We start from the raw sequence: 18,090 nt of genomic DNA, 5'->3' as shown, positions 1-18,090 counted from the left end.
GTGCAGCCTTGGCCTATTCCTGGCATTGTGTCTGCACGCTGTGACGTCAATGAGAGTGTTAATGACATCAAAAGGAGTGTTACATCAAAAAGATTGTTACCAGAGTCAAAAAGATTCCTATTGACATCAAAAAGGGTGTTACCAGCATCAAAAAGTGTATTACTGACACCAAAAAGAGCATTATTGACACCAAAACGACTGGGGAGGCCTGTGGCCTGGGGAGGTTGTCAGCCTTGACCTGGTCACAGCGTGGTGTCCGTGCACTGTGACACCAAAAGAGGAGAATCGATGATTTCTCTGCTGAAGAAGTTGATGGTGATACACTGAAAAAAAAAACATACTGCGGAGTCAGAATAAGTGAAACATTTATCAAATATTTTGTTATTTTTGTATTTAATAGTTCAAACAGCAGAATATACTTGACATTCTTTTTTCAAAGAGCTATCAACTATGTGTTTGAATTCTTAGATTAAGAATTCAATTTATTGATTAAGAATAAGATTAAGAATAAAATTAAGAATTCATATTTATTGATAATTCATATTTCTCAGGTGTTCTAGTGCTTTCTTTAGCCTAATTTCATTTACTGGTCTTTGTAAAATACATTTTTAGACTGTAATTTTGTCTTCTACTTTTATCTGGTTTAGGTACAGCTGTAATTTTAGTCCTGACTTCCTAATGCATGGATTTATATGATGTATGTAACCCTGAGGGGTTAATGTAGATGTTCGGCACGGAGGTTCAAGCCATCCTGTCATTGCCAAGAAGTAGACTGTTTAAAAGTTACTTAGCTAATAAGCAAAGGGCTACACAACTTCTATTTTCACTTCCGTGAAAGAGCTGGTTAAAGTCAAACGAGGCGGCTACTCTTATCAATGGCTCGTATATTACAGCTTCCAGTAACTACCCGGGCACTGAGTAGTGAGATTCACTGGCGCATTCGCACTAAATGCGCAGGTCAGTGGGGGCACGCCGGCTGCCAGCACTGCTGGACAGGGACGGGCGCCCAGACACGGGGAGCAGCTGGGGGCTGCCGCAGCCCCTGCTCTGGTGAGAGCCGGAGCTCGCCTCCCCGACAGAGTCAGGAGTGTCAGGGCGGCTGGGATTTCTGATGTCGGTTTTGGAAGGGGGCTGCCCTTGGTTTGCACTGAGCCTGCTTTGTCTTCTGCTGCTGCTCTTTGTGAGGGAATTCGTGGAAGAGCCGGCACTCTCGACGGCTGTGGAGCAGTTCCAGGAGGAAACGATTCCTTGCTGTCTTCTGAAGCTGGCAGCTGGAAAAGTGCAAGGTTGCAGTGATGGTTGTGATGGCATTTCAGCAAAGCTTCTCAAGCACATACTTGGAGCTGTATCTGCATTCTGTGTGCCAGCAAGGAAATGTTTCTGATCAGCTTCTTTCTGAGAATTATTTGCTTCGGTCTCAGGCCTGCTAGGCAAGGCCTCATTATTTGTGCTAATATTTTGATTCTGATCATTCAAAGCACTTGTAGCCGGCCTTTTCCTCGGCAATTTATTTTCTTGATTGTGATGGGTGTAGTTGCTGCTACTTTCTGTATGGTTATTTTGAATAGACTGAAACATGGGAGGAGAATTTAGAACCGGGTAGATGGCAGTGTCGGTTTGCTTTTCCATTAAAAATGCATAACCACTAAGTACGGAAGGAAGAGTTTTTGGAGGGGTTGCAGGTATTCCCAAAGAAGAGCGTGGTATCACTGAGTATTTCTTAGATTTGTTTATGTAGAAATTGCCGTGGCCACCCTTGTTTTCCTCCTGCCCACAAAGCCCCATTTTAATTTTTCGTAATCCTAGGTGGATAATTTCCAAGACATTTAAAACCAACGACACAGTCGCTATCGACTGCATGAATAATATGAACACCGTCTTTTCTGTCGGTCTTGATACAAAGCAGTCAACGACGTTTGGACATGGCTCTCTCTGACATTTGTAAAGGGGATCCAGCCGAAACCCATAAAGCAGATATTGGCCAATCATAAAACCAACTTCCACTGCAGACCTAGTGAAAATATGTATCACGTAAGTGCAGAGCAAAGAGCCTCGCAGGGGTGCTTTGTTCAGCTTCCTTTGATCCAGTTGCCGGAGTTCTCTCTCCAGCCTTTTCCGATATTCGGTCATTTCCAATTCAGTGCTTTCAAGCTCCACTCGTACCTGAGCTTTCTTCTTTTGTCTCTCTTTCTCTAAGGCTCTTAGTCTGTATAAGGCATGACCCATATACACCAAAGAAGGGGAAGACACAAAGATAACCTGCAAGACCCAGTACCTTATGAGGGAGATAGGGAAGGCCTCATCATAGCACACGTTTCTACAGCCGGGTTGCTCAGTGTTGCAGATAAATTCTGACTGTTCATCATTCCAGACATCCTCAGTTGCCACTCCGAGGACAAGCATTCGAAAGACAAAGAGGATAGTGAGCCAAATCTTCCCAATAATGGTGGAATGAATGTGGACCTCCTCTAAAATGCCTCCAAGGAAATTCCAGTCTCCCATGGTTATTCTGCCATCTTAACACTGAAATGTATGAGAGAAGAAGTATCAAATACTGTAAAATCCACAGTCCTTCCTTAATGCATTATGAAAATAATTATGCTGGGAGGAAATGTCCTATCTCACGTTGTAAAGCTGGCAACATGACCCACTCCTCATTGATATTACAGGCATTATTCTTTCTTGTCTACAAGATGAAGAAGTGCATCGTTCACCTGCATCTAACCTCAGTAAAAGACAACCTGAAAAGGAGGTAACTACGAGAAATGCAGCACCCAGGTCTGCATCCGAGTCAGTGGAAAATCAGGTGCCTGAGTGGTAGCAGGGTTCTGTGCACCTGGGGGCTGTTTGAAGCATCATCCAAGAGACACCAGTGTGAGAGCGGTGTGCTTATATTTAGGACACCTGTGAAGGTAATGAGGTTTTATTTCCCTGCAAACAAACAGAGAAATATTTCCTGGTCCTCATTTTCAGGTGTTCTGAGACCCATGTTGCAGCTGAGGTTATGGTAATGTCCAATTACTGTTTTTCTGTGAAAACTGGTTATACAAAGGCTCTCATGAGGGAATAAAACATCTCACTAAAAATGCACTGTTAAATTTTTAAAAAGTATTTTTTGAACATATAATTGGGAGCAAACAGTAGCTTTTGGGTTGTGGATCAAAACAATAAACAAATAAATAAATCACCATAATCGGATCACTCTCCTCTGCTCAATGATACCTGCATATGAAGTACAGAATGGAGTGTCTAAGTGTCAAGTGTTGCTATCTTTGTCCATGGTTCTATGAAAAATGAATGATTTATGCAAAAATTATCTACCAGCATTTTCACAAATAATTATTATCTGAGTACAGACAAACTGGTAATATAAGTGTAATCACACACCTTGCATTTACTTCAAATTTTTGGTTCTTCCTCTGTTACAGGATACTACATAGTGAACAAGATTATAAATTCCATTTCAGCACTTCTGTGGGTGCACACACTAGCAAAAATATCTGTCTTCTGTATGTGCAGGGATAACAGTTACATTCGTGGATATAACTTTACTTTGTTCAGAATTAAATTATATTAAAAGAGAATAGTCTGATTTTTTAGGATAAGGACGATTTAAGAGTTTTCAGTCCATATATAATTAATATTCACCCTGTAAAATAAGAATATTAAGAAAGTAAATGGATGTTGAAGCCTTGGCTGCAATACTGATGACCACGGAGGAAATTTAATGTTAAGACAGCCTATTAAACATGACAAGACACTTTTGTATTGGTAGACAAATAGGTGTTAGACATTTTAAAAAGATAAACAAATTACAAATAAAGAGCACATTAAAAATAAAACGTACCTTCCTTTACAAAAATGTGTAAAATTAAGCTCTATGGCATCCAATGAAAAGTTACAACCCCTGACATCTTCCATCCGTGTGAGCGAATTTCACATTACAAACAGTTTAGTTCACTACTGGAGCAACTGACAGAGTGCAAGCTTTGCACGCTGAATTTATACTTGCTAGGGAGGGAGGGAGGATAAAATCAATCTGCTGGCCAGTCTGCTACAGCTCCAAGCATAATTTAACTGTAATCAAATTAACATCTACAGGGAAAAATCACATTAAAAAAAATAATAATAATAAAATCCACTGCTCAGACTTCCTTCAGGCGATCTTCCCTTGCCCCTCTCCAGCACCTTCCAAGCTTTAAGAACCATCTCAGCGTAAGGTAAACAGCGAAAAAGAAAGCAATACCCCAGGCCACCCCACCCCGTCCCACACCCTTACCTATTAATTTGATTGCAAAACGCTGCTTGTTCTAATGCTGGGCACAGGCAGGCTTTGCACCATGAACGCAGTCCTTTCAGGTGGAACGATCAGACATCTTAGAGACTTCAGTTACAGCAGAAATGCTGAGGTCCTGGTTTAGACAACTTCAAGCTTTGCATTGCATCCTAGCACAGTGTGGTCAAACAAGGAGCCTGTGCACCTTATGTGTACAACTCCTAAGGAAGAAAACAGCCCTGCCATAAGCTGCCCAAGGTAGGAGCTCGTAACAGAGGGTAGAAGGAGGGAGAAAAGGGTGCTTCTCAAGTCTCCACCTTTGGAGGCTTTTTGCCCTTTGTAAGCCTTGGTGATGGGTATGGGATAAACGGGTGATCAAAGACATCAGGCAGACTTACTGTGATGAACCAGGAGAATTTCATTCTCTTTGGTGTTTGGGAATGGAGTTTCATCGGTTTGATGAATGATGTAGAGGTCCCAAGCGGCACAGGCTACAGCTCAGACCGTCAGGACAAAATACTACCTGACCCTCTGGTCGTTTGGGGCAGAGGGTTTTTGTTGTCTGATTCATTTGTGGTTTGCTTTGGTTTTTAAAGGAAACTTGCTTATTTTGAATTGAAACTGGAATTTCAGAAGACCTCTGTCACTACACAGATGCACTTACGACATGGCATTAGTGCCCTACAATTAACTCTGTTCTTTATGCCTTCAAAAACCAGCAAGTAAAATGCTTTCCCTTATCGATTTAAATGAAATAGTTGTTGACCAACAGAAGATGGTTTATCCCTGTAATCCCATAAGACATTACTTATGAAAAATTATGTTACCACAGCAGCCATATTAACTCGGTCAATTAACAGCATAATTATCAATACTGATTTTCTGTGGCTGCTTCTGTCAAAGCACTGGAGTTATCTTCCAGCATTGTTTTTCATTCTTTTAATACATGGTTATAAAAAGGCTAACTACAACCAAGCTGGAGTTTACATATCACAATAGCAACATTCAGCTTGGCTATGCAAAATCTAAGAATGTAAATCCTCCCCAAAGGAATGCGGTGTAAATTTCTGCAGAAAATCTCTTCTGTTGTAACAGCTTAGTGCTGCACTCCTGATAAAAACAAAACAGAACAGAGAACAGTACTTTGGGCAGCTCCAAACTCATTCCTTCTTCATATACAGCACCTGTCCTTATATTCCATGATCCCTGACCCCTCATTTATTTTCCCCATGCCACCTCTCTTGTCACATTGACTTCTTTTAAACATCCCTGAACATTGCAACTGCTACTCCATTTTCCCAGCCCATATAACTTGGTGTTTCCTTTCAGGAGCAAGTTGCTACCCCCCCAGTCTAGCTGTCAGACACACTGAAGATGGAGTGATGTTTATACCTAGCCTGTAAAAACAGAGCAGGTGACACCCATTCAAACACTCTAAAATTTAGTAAATGCAAGCAAAATGTTTGGAAGAGGGAAGAGGAAGAGACCTCATTTTAGAAAAGGGAAGCTAGGGAAAGAAATACGCATGCTTTGTGTACAGAGGTTTTCCTGGAGCTCGTGTTAGCAGCACAGTAGCCAAAAATTCAGACCTGTTATGCATGCTTGGTATGAAGATGCCACTCCTGCTCTAGGATCAATATTTGCTGAGAAGTATAACTAGCACTATAATGCTCTTTTAGATTTTTCTGATCAGTGCCCTGCTAAAGTGTATCGCCAATACAAGTGGCCTGTATAGGATGCATAAACTTCCTCTGCTGAAAACTCCGACGCTCATCAATATCTTTTAATTTTGGTGCTGAGGACCAGTCAATAGGTCATGTCCGATTTCATAGCTAAATGACAGCTTGCTGGAAGTACTCAGTCGTTTTGGCAAGCTATTGGTCTCCAGCCAGCCATTTCTATTAAATACTTAAAGTAGGTTTTTAAACATTTTTCTACCATTGGTACAAAAGATTCCTAACCCATCCGAGTGGTCCATGGACACCCCCCCCACCCCCTGCAAAGATTCTGAAGCTTTGTTTGAAAATCCCAAGAATTAGAAGAGACTGAGCTATGGTGTCTGGGGAACCTCCTCGTTTTATAAAAGATTCATGTTAGGGGAAACCTTTATCAATCTGCACTTAGTGTTCCAAGATGCATTATCTCATGTGAAAGGGCATTTCAGTCAAATGACAACTTGACCGGTCAGGAGGGAAAATGAATTCAAGTGCTGATGGCAATTTTATGGCAGCGGTATGCTGCTCTTTACTTTAGTCCAGATATTTTGCAGATAGGAATATTTACACAGACTGTCCTGCCAGTATTCAGTGTTTAGCAACAACACAAGTAGTGATGTAAGGAGAGAATGCTGTATTTTCTCCCAGGTCAAGCAGCGACATCACCCACATCTTATTGTAGTTGGTTGTGCTGCGAAATACCCTCCAAATTTCATCTGCCTACTAAATTATGTTTTCTTATCTCAGGGTCAAACACCATAAAAATCATTCAGTCGTGGAAATATTCTCCTAAGATCAGACCTTTTAATTCCTACTCATCAATAGTGTGCACTTTATGTGTACAATTGATTTTGATTTTCTGCTGCACTTGTCTGACCCACAACGGCCGGCTGGATAGCGAGAGGCACAGACATCAGCGACGTGTCCTACAGGCTTGTGGGACAATGCAGACTCACTCCTGTAGTCTCATTCAATACTGACATCGGGATCATAAATGATAATGAGAAATTTGGGCAACCACACTACTCAATATTGTCTTTATGATTGCACAATCCAGCAGTGCTGGAGGCAGATCACAGAATAGGACATAAAGAGAGAGGCACACGCTCTTGATTTCTGTCTGCTTTCTGTGCTGGGTTATAGAATCAATTTTTATTGCTATGATATACGTGTGAATTAGTAGGTGCAGACTTGTGGGTTTGCTTTCCCAAAGGATCTTTCTGAAGATGCCCTGGCTTTTATCCAAAAGGTTTAAGGTGGTTTTTTGGTCACTAGTTATTTTTAAGCTTAGATTTCATGCAACATTTCTACTTAGGACGCCCTTTTTTTGCTGCTCAAGCTCTTCACTATATTGCAAAAAGCTTCCTGTAAGCAAGCAGGGTGCTTGTACTCACAAAACACTCCCTGCTAAGATGCTGAATGCTCAAAACCAGCTTAGTACTGTTTAGGAATTTCTTGCACAGCAATTTAGTAGATCAAAGTTGACGGTATTTAAACCCCATTGCTACAACCAAGAAATATCCAATCTGATGTGCCTCAGCACGTTTAAAGAGAAGGCAACCGCTTTTCCCTAAAGACATTGTAGAAGGTGCATTTGTGTGGAGCTCTCCCTTGGTGAGCAAAGATCATTCACTGCTCGTGCAGGGCCACTGCTCACCGTGCACGTGGCCGTTTGTCCGGCTGCAGCCTAGTGAATAAAGCAGTTAATTAGACCCTATAAGAAATGGGGCTGGGCAGAAGTCTGATACAGCAAGAAGCCAATGCCTAGGGAAATCTGAAAATCATAGAAGAGGGAAGGCTGCATTGGACTCAGTAAAACTGGTTTCTTTGTTTGTTTTTCCACCAAAATAGCAAAGGCAAAGAGAAAAAATCATAAATCAGACCAGAGCAAGGAGTAAGGCTACACCAAAAACTGAAGGGGCAATGGCAGCAGTCATGTAAGAGGAGCTCTTCAAGTCCTCCACTCATTTGTAAATTCCTGGAAGATCTGGAGGCAACCAGGGCCCTGCACCAAACCCAAAAAAAGCCGACGGTGCAATCTGGTGGCAAACAAGCTGACGTCCAGCTGAGGCTCCCTTTTGCAGGCAAACTGGGGGGATAGGGGCTGGGTGCAGGGTCTGTGAGGAGGCCACGCTCAGAGGGGGGCGATCCATGGCTTTACCCCGGCCGGCAGCCTGTCAGGGGGGGACCCCAGGGATTGCTGCTGGGCCTCACGTTGCTCGCCACCTTCCTGAATGCTCTGGGCTGGAAGCAGCCCCCAAAAGCCTGCTGCTAACACCAGGGAGCTGGGTCTGGCCTCCCCGTGAGGAGCAGGCCCAGGGGGGCTCAGCGCAGGGCTCCTGTACTTGGAGGGCAGCCATGAGGCGGGTGGAGAAGACAAGAAGACAAAGGGCAATGGGCACAGGCCGCACCAGGAGAGGTTCTGTCCTGATATAGGAAAGAATTTTTTTACAGTGGGAATAATCAATTGAGGGCAGGACCTCCCCAGGGACGTGGCAGAAGCTGACAGGGCGTGAGGGGACAGGCTGCCAGACATCCCACCCAGGCGCCCTGTCCCCATCCAGTGTGGGCCTGGTGATCTGCTGGGGACCCTTCCAAACAGTTCCAATTCCACCACCCCAAGCCCACCTGCGTGCTCTTTGAGCTCTGCACAATTCCCTACCCTACATAAAAAGGGCCTGAACTGATCTGAAATAAACCTTCTACCCTTCATTATGATTTATACAAGCCCCCACGGGTCTGTTTGCTTTGGTGGGTCGGATGCTGCCACCGCTAGCGGGGAAGTTGGTCGGCAGCTCCTGACTTTTTGCCCCAAGCCTCAGGAACATCCCAGAACCTTTCCCAGCTCCCATCCGCGAAGGCACAGGGCTGCACCACCACCAGCGTTTTGTTCCAGCTGTTTATTCAGGCGTTTGAACGAAACCAGTGTACCATTTTGAGATCAAGCTGGGATTAACTGTGAATTAAAAAAAGCACGAAGAGCAGCTCTAATTCCCCCTCCCTAACCAGAGCAGTGCCCAGAAACAGCTCGCAAAGCGTCTCATTCCTCTTCTCCTCAATCTCTGTGGCCTTTGCCATGGCATCGCTGCAACCAGCTGCAGAGGAACCGCTCAGGCCCGCAGGCGAGCGCCCCAGCTTCTCCCATGGGGCTCCTAATCTTCTTTGAAGCTCAGCTTGTTCTGCACCTTGCGGGCCATGAACGTGGCCGTGAGGACCGAGCAGGTCACGGTGAAGAGGCACAGGGCAGAGAAGTTGTGAGCCAGGTCACCGTGCAGGGAGGAGTAGATGTGCCGCCGGGACTCGTAGTCCAGCACCACCGCCTCGATCTGCGCCAGCGTGCAGAGCACCAGGCAGACGTGGAAGATCTGGTGGCTCTGCCCGAAGAAATGGCACTTCCCAGGGAACAACTTCTCCGGGTAGGGGTGGGAGAAAAAAAAGGCGCCGATGAGGAAAAACAGGACCTGGCACTTGTGATACAGCAGCGCCGGGTCCGCGTGCTCAGCCGGCGGGGCGGTGTAGATGCGGTGCACTACGGGGCTGATGTCCAGCACGTAGGCCAGACCCGAGGGCATCTCCTGGCACAGCCTGCCCAGCACGTGGGCGGACTGGTGGTAGCGGAATTTGGCGTAGCAGGAGCCGGCGCAGGACAGCCACGCCAGCAGGACGGCCCCGGGCATGTAAAAGCCCTTGACCTTCTCGTGCCAGCTGGGCTCGATGGCGTAGTAGTAGTGCCCCAGCGCGCTGCCGTACTGGTAGACGGCCACCCCCACGTAGTCCATGAAGAAGAAGCTGTAGTGCCAGAACTCGGATTTGGCCTGCAGGAGGTGCGCGAGGGTGCTGAAGGTCAGGTAGGTGATGGATGCCACGATGATGATGAGGAGGGGCTGGGCGTGCGGGTCCTGCCCGAAATCCACCCTCTGCGAGAGCTGCTGGAACCGCAGCAGGAGGATGAGGGCGGCCACCAGGTGGGTCCAGACGTTGATGGCTTCGTTGTGCTGCTGGAAGAGCGTGGAGAAGTAATAGCGCCACGTCTGGTGCACCGGCCGGTAGCCGGCGTGGATGTAGGGCTTCCAGAAGACCTTCGGCACCTCGGCACTGCTGACAGTGGAGGGGGAGAGCGGGGCCAGCAGCTGAGGGACCTGCCGCACGTTGACGAAGAGGCGGCTGAGCTTTTCAGGGACGGCCGTTGCCATGACACAGCCAAAGTCCAGTTCGCCGCCACCCGGCACAACCTTTGGGACAAAGAAGAAAGTTTTGCTGTGGGGTTTAATGGCAGCTTCACCAAACTCAGCAACAGGGGCTGTTTGAATGCTTTTTTTTTTTATTTTATTTTAATATGTAAAATCCTGCATGACTAGAGAGTAGCTGAAATAAGAGAGTCTCCAAAAATAGCGATATGAAGGAGGCTGATGTGATACTTAAGCCCTGCTGGAGTGCCCCACACAGGCGACAGTCTGGAAGACTGGAGAGGCAGAGGACACCAGCACGGGGTTAATCAACAAAATAATTAATTTATCAGGATACACCAGCTCCTAAGCTCAGCTCGGCCCTTCCCAGGGGTTCGGGATGTTCTGTTCCTACAACATCCTGAGCAAACTTCCCGCTGCAGGAGCGGCCCCGATCTTCCCTTGCCAGCTGCCTGCAGAATCCCTGCTCGAGGCTCTGGCCGGGCACCCTGCCCTACCTGAGGAGGAGCTGCCTCGGGGGATGAAGTAACGGAGCAGGGGAGCAGAGCCGTAATCTGATTGAGGTTTTCACCGTCTGTTTTCAACTCTGCGTTTGCCGTATGACTTTACACGAAAACAATGCAGCCTGAGTGAGTTTATCCGGTTGCATCACTGACATCCAGCAGCGTAATCTTTCCGAGCAAGCTTCCTATGTTTATGCTTTTGAAGCTGCTGTCCCTGCCGAGATAAAGGCAGCCCCGCTCTGCCTTTGCATGGTGGCCTTAAAGGCTCACTGAAAAGAACTCGCTGGAGGTGAGCTCCCCCACACCCGTTTACCTGCTCCTGCTCAGACAAGTGGGGGAAAACAGCCAAATTCCTGCCCTGGTGCTGATTTACAGCCTTAACTCCTGGCAAGTTCAGTCATTTCAGGCACGGCTCAGACAGGAAAAGTTTGGAAACGGAGGAGGAGGGAGTGGGACTGCTTTGTATTTTTTACGCTCCAGAATTTCCTCATCGCAGCGGAGCAGATAGGTCCCTAACCCAAGCCTGTCTGAGGAGCACAAATAGGGATAAAAATCGGCTCTTTGCCGCTCGGCTCCCCTCTCGAGTGCTCTTTTCCCACCTTGCCTGGCTAAGGAGGCTCCCCCTTGACCCAAGCCCCCCCGTGATGGTGTGGGCTGCCGTGGGGAGGTCCAGAGCAGCCTCGGGTCCCACTGGGGCGGATGTGGGCGAGAGCAGCTCTAATGAGAGATGGGGACACCGCAATGCGTGGGGACCTTCGGTTTGTGATGGATCCCACGGGAAAGGTGCCCCCGGGGAGATTTTGGGGCACAGGCAGCAGGATCCAGGCAGGAGGAGGCAGGGGAGGCTCTGGAGGCCGTTTGGGGCCCTCCCAAGGACCAGGTTTACTCCTCCAAAGCTCTTCCCAGCCACGAAGCTTTAAGGGATGCTCGTGTAGGGCCGGGGCAGCGCTGGGCACCCCAAACCCTGCTCGTACCGGCCTCCAGCCCACCCCCCCCTTGGCCCCGGGATTTCCTGCAGCACATTTCCGCAGCATCCGTCCCGTGTCCCCCCCCCCAAACCGAGCCTCCCTCGGGGCCTCACCCCCAGCCCCCGCAGCCCCCCGGAGCCCCAGCCCAAAGCTGGGAAACCCGGCTCAGCACCGAGCCTCCCCCCCCCAATTCCCTCCAGCCTCCAACCTCCGGCAGGCACCCGGGGGGGGGGCGATGCCCCCTTTCGGCTGAGCCTCCCCCAATCCCACCGCCCCCTCCCGGTGCCCCCAGCCCGGAGCTGTCCCCGTTTGTCCCCGTTTGTCCCCGGTACCCCCCCCAAAGGCACCTGCAGAGCCCCGCTGCGGCCGCGCTGCCCTGCGGAGGTCGCGGAGCCCCGGCTCCCTCCCAGCCTCCGCAGCCGCCGCCCCCAGCGCCGGGCCCGCCCCGTACCGGGGCTCGGAGCTGCCGCACCCCCCCCCCCCACCCCGGGGGGAATTTGGGGGGGACCTCGGGGGCTGCTCGGGACCGGGGGGGGACCCGCAGCCAGCGCTGGGCACCGGGAGCCGCCCCCGGGGCCTCGGCAGGGCCGGGGGAGCGGAGGATGCCCGCAGAAAGGGGAGGGGGGGAGGGCTCCGTGCAAGCAAAACCTTGGGTTTTATGGGGGTGGGGGTGGGAATTGGGGGTTTTGGGGGGGTTTTGATGCCTTTTGGCGGTGGGAGTCGGTGGGGATATCGGTTTTATTCCCTTACAAGGGGCTGTTGGTGCAGCTCGCTGCAGCGCGGCGCTGAAGGAAGAAGGAAGCTGCAGCTCTGCTGGCAGCGCGGGCATTGTTCGGGCAGGTTCTCCCCGTCAGGCAGAGGAATTTTCCTCTTTTTTTTATTTCCTGCACCAGGGCAGGGCCTTTCCTTTACCCCTTTCTCCCCCCAGGATGTGCATCCCCCTCCCCATCCCCCTGCCGAGGCCCCAGCCCCACGCCTCGGGCTCCATTTCGCACACGAAGGCGCAGAAAAGCAGAACTGCAGGGAACAGAAGGCCCCAGGCAGCCGTGTGACAGCTCTGGCAAGTCAAAGAAGCGTATTTAATGCCTTCCTGCTCTTCATAGCGGCTGGGTTTTGGCATCCTTCTCGTCCTTGGAAGGAAGGGGGGGAGCGTACAGCATTTGGGCTGCTGGGCTTGCTTGAGCACCAGGCAACCATGTTAAGGCAGAGATTTTTGGGTTTCAGTTGGCTCTTACACATAAAGATGGGAATGATTCTGAGCAGCAGCCTCACCACACAGTGCCAGAGCCGCTCACCTTCTTTCAGAGGCAGGTCTGTAATGCCTGAGGTCTTTCGCCCCCCGCACTGAGCTCATCGCAGCCCCCACCCCTGTGCCACTGAAAGCACCGAGCCTGCTGCTCCCCCTGCAGCTGGGGGCTTCTGAGCAGGCACAAGTACAGCCCTTCCTGCCCCCAAGTGTAAAGCACAAGAGCTGGAAAGTTCTTTAATCAAGAGCTCAGCCACCCCATCTGTGCAGCCTGGCTTTGTGTCACCCTATTCCCCAGCTTTTTTCCCCCCCTCCCCTTTTTGTCGCATTTTTGCAAAGCACCAAGCGCGATACCCAAGAGCTTTCCGAAGCGAGCCTCCCTCCTTGGCAATCCCCAGAGCACTGGGGAGTGATCCAGGACTCAATTAGCCCCTTTAAAAATATCCCTACCAGGTTTTCCCTCCTCAGAATATCAATGTCCAGTGCGTGGTCAGTGCCAGGAGCTCTGGGCACAGAGCAGAAGCAGCCCCATGAGCAAGGAGAGGGAGGTGGGACTGAGCAGAGCTCAGTGCCCGACAGCACAAGGGGCTGAGAAGTGACAAGCCCCCTTCTCCGAGGGAAGGCGATCATTACTGCCAATTATTTCAGCTCAGGAAGTCACACACTTCATTCATTACAGCTATTTATACTCACCCATCGTAACCTCGCCTTCACTGCCAAGCTGCACGGGTACTCGTGGACACGCCAGACCGTGTTGATCTTACAGGAAGGGTGTTTGTGTTTTTTTGTTTTTAAGGCAAGCGTACAATACAGCAATGCGCCACCTAAAAGCATCTTTACTCACAGCACAAGTACAGTTGTACGTTTCACTTCCCAGAAAAACAAGCACGGCATGCATCTCTGCGGGCAGGCCTTATCTCCAGACTCGCCCCAGGGCACAGTTTTTTTATCCCACATCTGCAGCAGACACCAAATTCTGTCTTCAGCAGCATTTTCTGTTGTGGATGTGGCTCTCACCCCGTGACGCTGCAGCAAGGGGTACACAGATCCCGATTCAACAGCACAAGTTATCTTCCAGAAACCCTTACCAAAAAAATAAGCGGGTCAGCTCGGAGTCATGTGGCAACAAGGACTCGTTTGTCGAGGCACCAGCATCTGAAGGGAGGTGGCTCTGAACCCTTTGAACAAAAACACCCCACAGCTGACAAGGGCTGAGGTGTCCAAACAAAGCTCCCACTGTACAAGCGAGACAATGAGCATGCTCTGGGAAGAGACAGTTACACAGCACGCCCATGGGTGCAAGGAGAAATGCTGTTACAGATTTTTGGGTCAGCGCTGGCTCAGGATGCCTGTTGTATGCATCGGCCAACCAGTTCTTCCTCAGGTCAGTGCCAGAAATGATTCTCATGGTAACAGCACTGTGCAGCTTTATTTAGTCACTCAGTTACAGCAGTATTTTAGAAGACTGGGACAGAGTCAGATTATTTTTTTTTTTTTGAAGTGTAACATATTGAGCATGGAACAGTTTACTACATATTCCTTTCACAAATGTCTTACAGAGCTGATACAGTACTAGCCATCAACCCAGGAGCGAGTGCTCTGGAGTAGAAAAGGATGCAACAAGAAGATAGCTACACTGGAAAGACAACACTTTAGAAAAAGTGAAACATGGAAGGTCTCCCCTCTAGCCCCCAAAGAAAGCGTACAGTTTGGATCTAACTTTACAGTTCTACATCAGTTTCTAGAAACTTAAAAAACAAAACCAAAAAGTAAAACCACTGGCCAGTACAGTCTTTGGATATTTAGAGGAGGGGGAGAGTGTCAGTTTCCAGAACGAAGTCAGTCGGTTTCGGCCTCACCGGGGTCTTTGCCTTCTTTGTTCTTTCGAACCTCTTCAATGTGCTTGTCCTGGAAGCCAACAGCAGGGGAGCAGTGAGCCGCAGAGCGCACCCCCGCCTGAATCCCAGCCCCAGCTCACACCTGCAGCACCTCGAGAAAGGCTCGAGAGGAAGTGAGCAGCCTGCTCTAACCCCATCCGCCCTCCTCCCCCACGAGGAGGATTTCTACAAGGTCTCCCACACATTTAAAGATCTTCTTTTGAGACTGGACCCACAGAACACCCAGGGATGTGTCTATTCGTACCAGTCCCCTCACATGTCCATTTACTGGTCTCTAACTGGTTTGCAGGTGAGGAGCACTGGCACGTTCCCTCCCAACCACGACTCGACACCTACCTTCTCCCTCAAGCGTTCCAGTTTAGCAGCCATTTGTGCCTCACGGTTCTCTTTGTTGGCTTCCATTTTGTGGGTCAGCTTCTCCTCTGCCATTTTGCTGAAGTTGTTGTTTTCTTCAATGGCTTTCTGAAGCACTTCTTTTTCATGCTCCCTCTTCTCGGCTAGCTGCTTCAGGACTTCTGCTTCATGAGACTGACAAAACAGACCAGGCACGTTCTGAACATTAAGAAACTGCACAGCTAAAATCCAGGTGCCTGCAACTCCTCAGCAGAGGTTTTTCTGCCACTTTAATTGGAATCTGCATCAATTCTTGATGCAGTACAAAGCCCCCCAGTACCTGCTCCACCTCCATAGCCCGTATTTCACCACTACTAGTGACACAGGAAAGCAAATTTGTGTCACTGCTCACAAATCTTTAAGTGGGATTTATCCCAGAATTGTACACTGATTTTTACTTTAATACCTATTGATCTTTCCTAGAAGACTCTGGCTTCTCAGAACAGTGAGTTACTGATTCCAGTCACACTGGAGATCTTACATCAGCAAGATCTTACATCAAGATGCTGCATCCACAAGCTTTCTAATTATAGATTCACCGCTAGGTTTTTCAGGAGAACGTGAATCTTTCATGACATTATAAATAGAGACCAGGACAGCTTCTTGCTGAAAGACCATCACCTCTCAGTTATCTCCCCAGTTTAATTGGCCATTCAAAATAAGTTGGGGAATAAATCTCCCTGAGAGCCCAAGATTGTAACAATCTCAGTTACTATTCCCTTTACCATAACGCAAGCCACTCACCATTTGTCTTACGCAACACAAACCTAAGAAAACCCCACACGCTAATCAAGCAGAATTCACTTTAACCTGTTACTGCAAACCTACCTTACGTCTCTCTTCTGCTGCTTCCAACTTCTTCTGGATTTCTTCCAATGACAGATCCTTCTTCTTTGGGGGAGAAAGAGGGAATTCTGGGACTGCTTCTTTTGAGCGGGGACTGAGTATCAGCTCAAATGCCTGCCCAGAGGCACGCTTTTCCAGTTCCTTCACTTGTATATCTAGGAACACGAAAAAGAAATGGGATTTGAAGCCATGAAATGGACTTAGCTAACTGGAACAGCAGTCTTCAAGAACTGAATGCCACCACACTCCCTTAAGGCTACAGGTGCATCAGAGCAGATAGCTCTGTTCTACACAGCAGCACCTCTCAAAAACACATTGGGCAGTTTTATTTTTTTGCCTGGATACATTACTCAAGTGCCTGACACTTGATTTTAGCTTTTAATATCCAGACGCACAAAAACAAGCATAGCGTACTTCCAAATGAAAAAAACGTTTTATCTTCAATGAGAAGTTAGAGGTGAGCATTTTAAATCTCTTCTTCAGACCTAACATAGAAGGCTCTCTCTGAAACCCTTTCTCTGAGAAACACCTAAGCTAGCTTCCTGCTATTTAAACACCTCCACAGGGGCACAGGCATATCAGCCCTGTATGGCTTCAGCTGTAGCAGCACACCAGTTCTGATCACCAAGATGTCTTGATGACAGTCGGTTCTGTTAAGTGAGCAGATGGCGTGCAGATGAATCGAAGCCCATCTGCTACGAGCCTAGTTTGAGATGGCTTTTGGTTCTGTTTCCACACGCGCTGCTTTAACAGCTTCTCCAAAGCAGCCTAGAGAGGGGAGAAAAGCCTGGCGACAACAGTTAATTTAACACAGCACAACAATTACATAGAAAATTAAGAGGTGGGGAGGAAAAACGCTTTGGGCACACGATGCTACGTACCAGAAGTAGCCATGACCGAGGAAATTCTCCTCCGGCAGCCTGCTCTGCAAGACCTCCAACAGCTGGACTCCTGGGTAACAAAGAGACAGGGCTCTGAGCAGCAGGCACACGGCTGCCATTCCCCCCAGCGCCCCACAGCAGCGAGAAAAGGCCCAAGGGGCCGACAGGTGACTGCACCCGCTAATTAGGAGCCGGCGGGGGCTGCTGCGGACGGGTGGGAGCGGCGCTGCCGCCGATGCAATTAGCGCCCGGCGGGGCTGCGCCCACCGCAGGCAGCGCGGGCGGCGCTAGGACCCGGCTCCCCGCCTCGTCCCCTCCCCTCCCCGCGGCCGCCCGGCGCCAGCCAATGAGCGCGGCGCGCTGGGGCGGAGGCCCCGCCCCCCCGGCACGCGCCCCGCCAACCGCACCGAATTCAAACGGCCGGAGAGGGGCGGGCGGGGGGAGGGAGGGGAGGGGGAGCGCGCGCGCGCGGGCGGGGGGGCTCGGGGAGGGGGCGGGGCCAACGGCTACATCCGGGCACCCCCCGGCGCCCCCTCCCCTCCCCTCACCCCCCCCCCCCTCCTCCCCCTCCCCTCTCCCCACAGCCGCCCCCCGGGGGAGCGGCCCCGCCCCCTCCCCACTGACAATGGCGGGGTCCTGTCAGGGAGGGAAGGGGAGGGGAGGGGGCGCCGCCGCCGCCTTTCTCCTCAGCCGCCATCAGGGCGGCTCCCCCTCCGAGCCGACGGCGGGACAATGGGACCCCCGCCCATTGTCTCCCGCAGCCCCCCGGCTCCTCGTCACCCCCTCACGGACCCCCCCCACAACCCCCGACCCGTCTCACGGACACAACCGACGACCCCACAGCCCTCCCCCACAGCCCCTCAGAGCCCTCCGCGGCCCCTCAGAGCCCCCCGCGCCGCCTCCCCTCGCCCTGACAACCGCCCTCAGCGCCCTCCCGCCGGCTCCGCTCCCCGCTACGATTCCCTCTCCACAGCCCAGCGGCCGTTCCTCATCACCGCCGCGCCCACCCTCGGCCCAGCAACGCCACCGCCGGGCCCTCAGCAGCAGGAGCAGCGCGCACCCACCTGCCCGCTCCGCCGCTCCGGCCCCACTCCGCTCCCGCCCGCCCCGCCGCGCACAAAAGCGCCAAACAAAGGCACGTGACCCGCCCCGCCCCGCCCCTATTGGCCGAACGCGG

At 50.2% G+C, this 18,090-nt stretch overlaps 3 protein-coding genes across 4 annotated transcripts; all 3 read right to left on the bottom strand.

The window, feature by feature from the left end:
* Window positions 1-945: 945 nt before the first annotated feature.
* Window positions 946-4,330, bottom strand: GJA9 (gap junction protein alpha 9). The gene is made up of 2 exons (XM_032202333.1): window positions 4,280-4,330; window positions 946-2,523 (listed from the first exon to the last, which is right to left on the bottom strand). The coding sequence occupies exon 2, from the start codon at window positions 2,500-2,502 to the stop codon at window positions 946-948; it is 1,557 nt and encodes a 518-aa protein (XP_032058224.1). The 5' UTR covers window positions 2,503-2,523; window positions 4,280-4,330.
* A 4,546-nt stretch (window positions 4,331-8,876) lies between these two features.
* PAQR7 (progestin and adipoQ receptor family member 7) lies at window positions 8,877-12,051 on the bottom strand. 2 transcript variants are annotated; one of them, XM_032202286.1, is made up of 2 exons: window positions 11,997-12,051; window positions 8,877-10,223 (listed from the first exon to the last, which is right to left on the bottom strand). In XM_032202286.1, exon 2 carries the CDS (start codon window positions 10,182-10,184, stop codon window positions 9,144-9,146), a length of 1,041 nt encoding a protein of 346 aa, XP_032058177.1. In that variant the 5' UTR covers window positions 10,185-10,223; window positions 11,997-12,051; the 3' UTR covers window positions 8,877-9,143. The 2 variants fall into 2 exon arrangements, with proteins under 2 accessions (XP_032058177.1, XP_032058178.1); XM_032202287.1 differs by lacking the exon at window positions 11,997-12,051 and adding an exon at window positions 10,995-11,050.
* A 1,663-nt stretch (window positions 12,052-13,714) lies between these two features.
* STMN1 (stathmin 1) lies at window positions 13,715-18,014 on the bottom strand. The gene is made up of 5 exons (XM_032202288.1): window positions 17,978-18,014; window positions 16,914-16,983; window positions 16,015-16,187; window positions 15,130-15,321; window positions 13,715-14,803 (listed from the first exon to the last, which is right to left on the bottom strand). Exons 2-5 carry the CDS (start codon window positions 16,924-16,926, stop codon window positions 14,735-14,737), a joined length of 447 nt encoding a protein of 148 aa, XP_032058179.1. The 5' UTR covers window positions 16,927-16,983; window positions 17,978-18,014; the 3' UTR covers window positions 13,715-14,734.
* Between the last annotated feature and the right edge of the window lie 76 nt (window positions 18,015-18,090).

Source organism: Aythya fuligula, chromosome 23 (genome assembly GCF_009819795.1).
Source record: "Aythya fuligula isolate bAytFul2 chromosome 23, bAytFul2.pri, whole genome shotgun sequence".
Classification (NCBI taxonomy): Eukaryota; Metazoa; Chordata; class Aves; order Anseriformes; family Anatidae; genus Aythya; species Aythya fuligula.
This window is presented reverse-complemented; position numbering and strand designations above follow the sequence as displayed.

Coding starts and splice junctions, on each gene's coding strand:
- GJA9 (XM_032202333.1), bottom strand. CDS start 2,502: ATGGGAGACTGGAATTTCCTTGGAGGCATTTTAGAGGAGGTCCACATT.
- PAQR7 (XM_032202286.1), bottom strand. CDS start 10,184: ATGGCAACGGCCGTCCCTGAAAAGCTCAGCCGCCTCTTCGTCAACGTG.
- STMN1 (XM_032202288.1), bottom strand. Junction 15,322..16,014: donor CAGCAGAAGAGAGACGTAAG/GTAGGTTTGCAG, acceptor CTGTTTTGTCAG/TCTCATGAAGCAGAAGTCCT. Junction 14,804..15,129: donor TGGAACGCTTGAGGGAGAAG/GTAGGTGTCGAG, acceptor GTTGGCTTCCAG/GACAAGCACATTGAAGAGGT.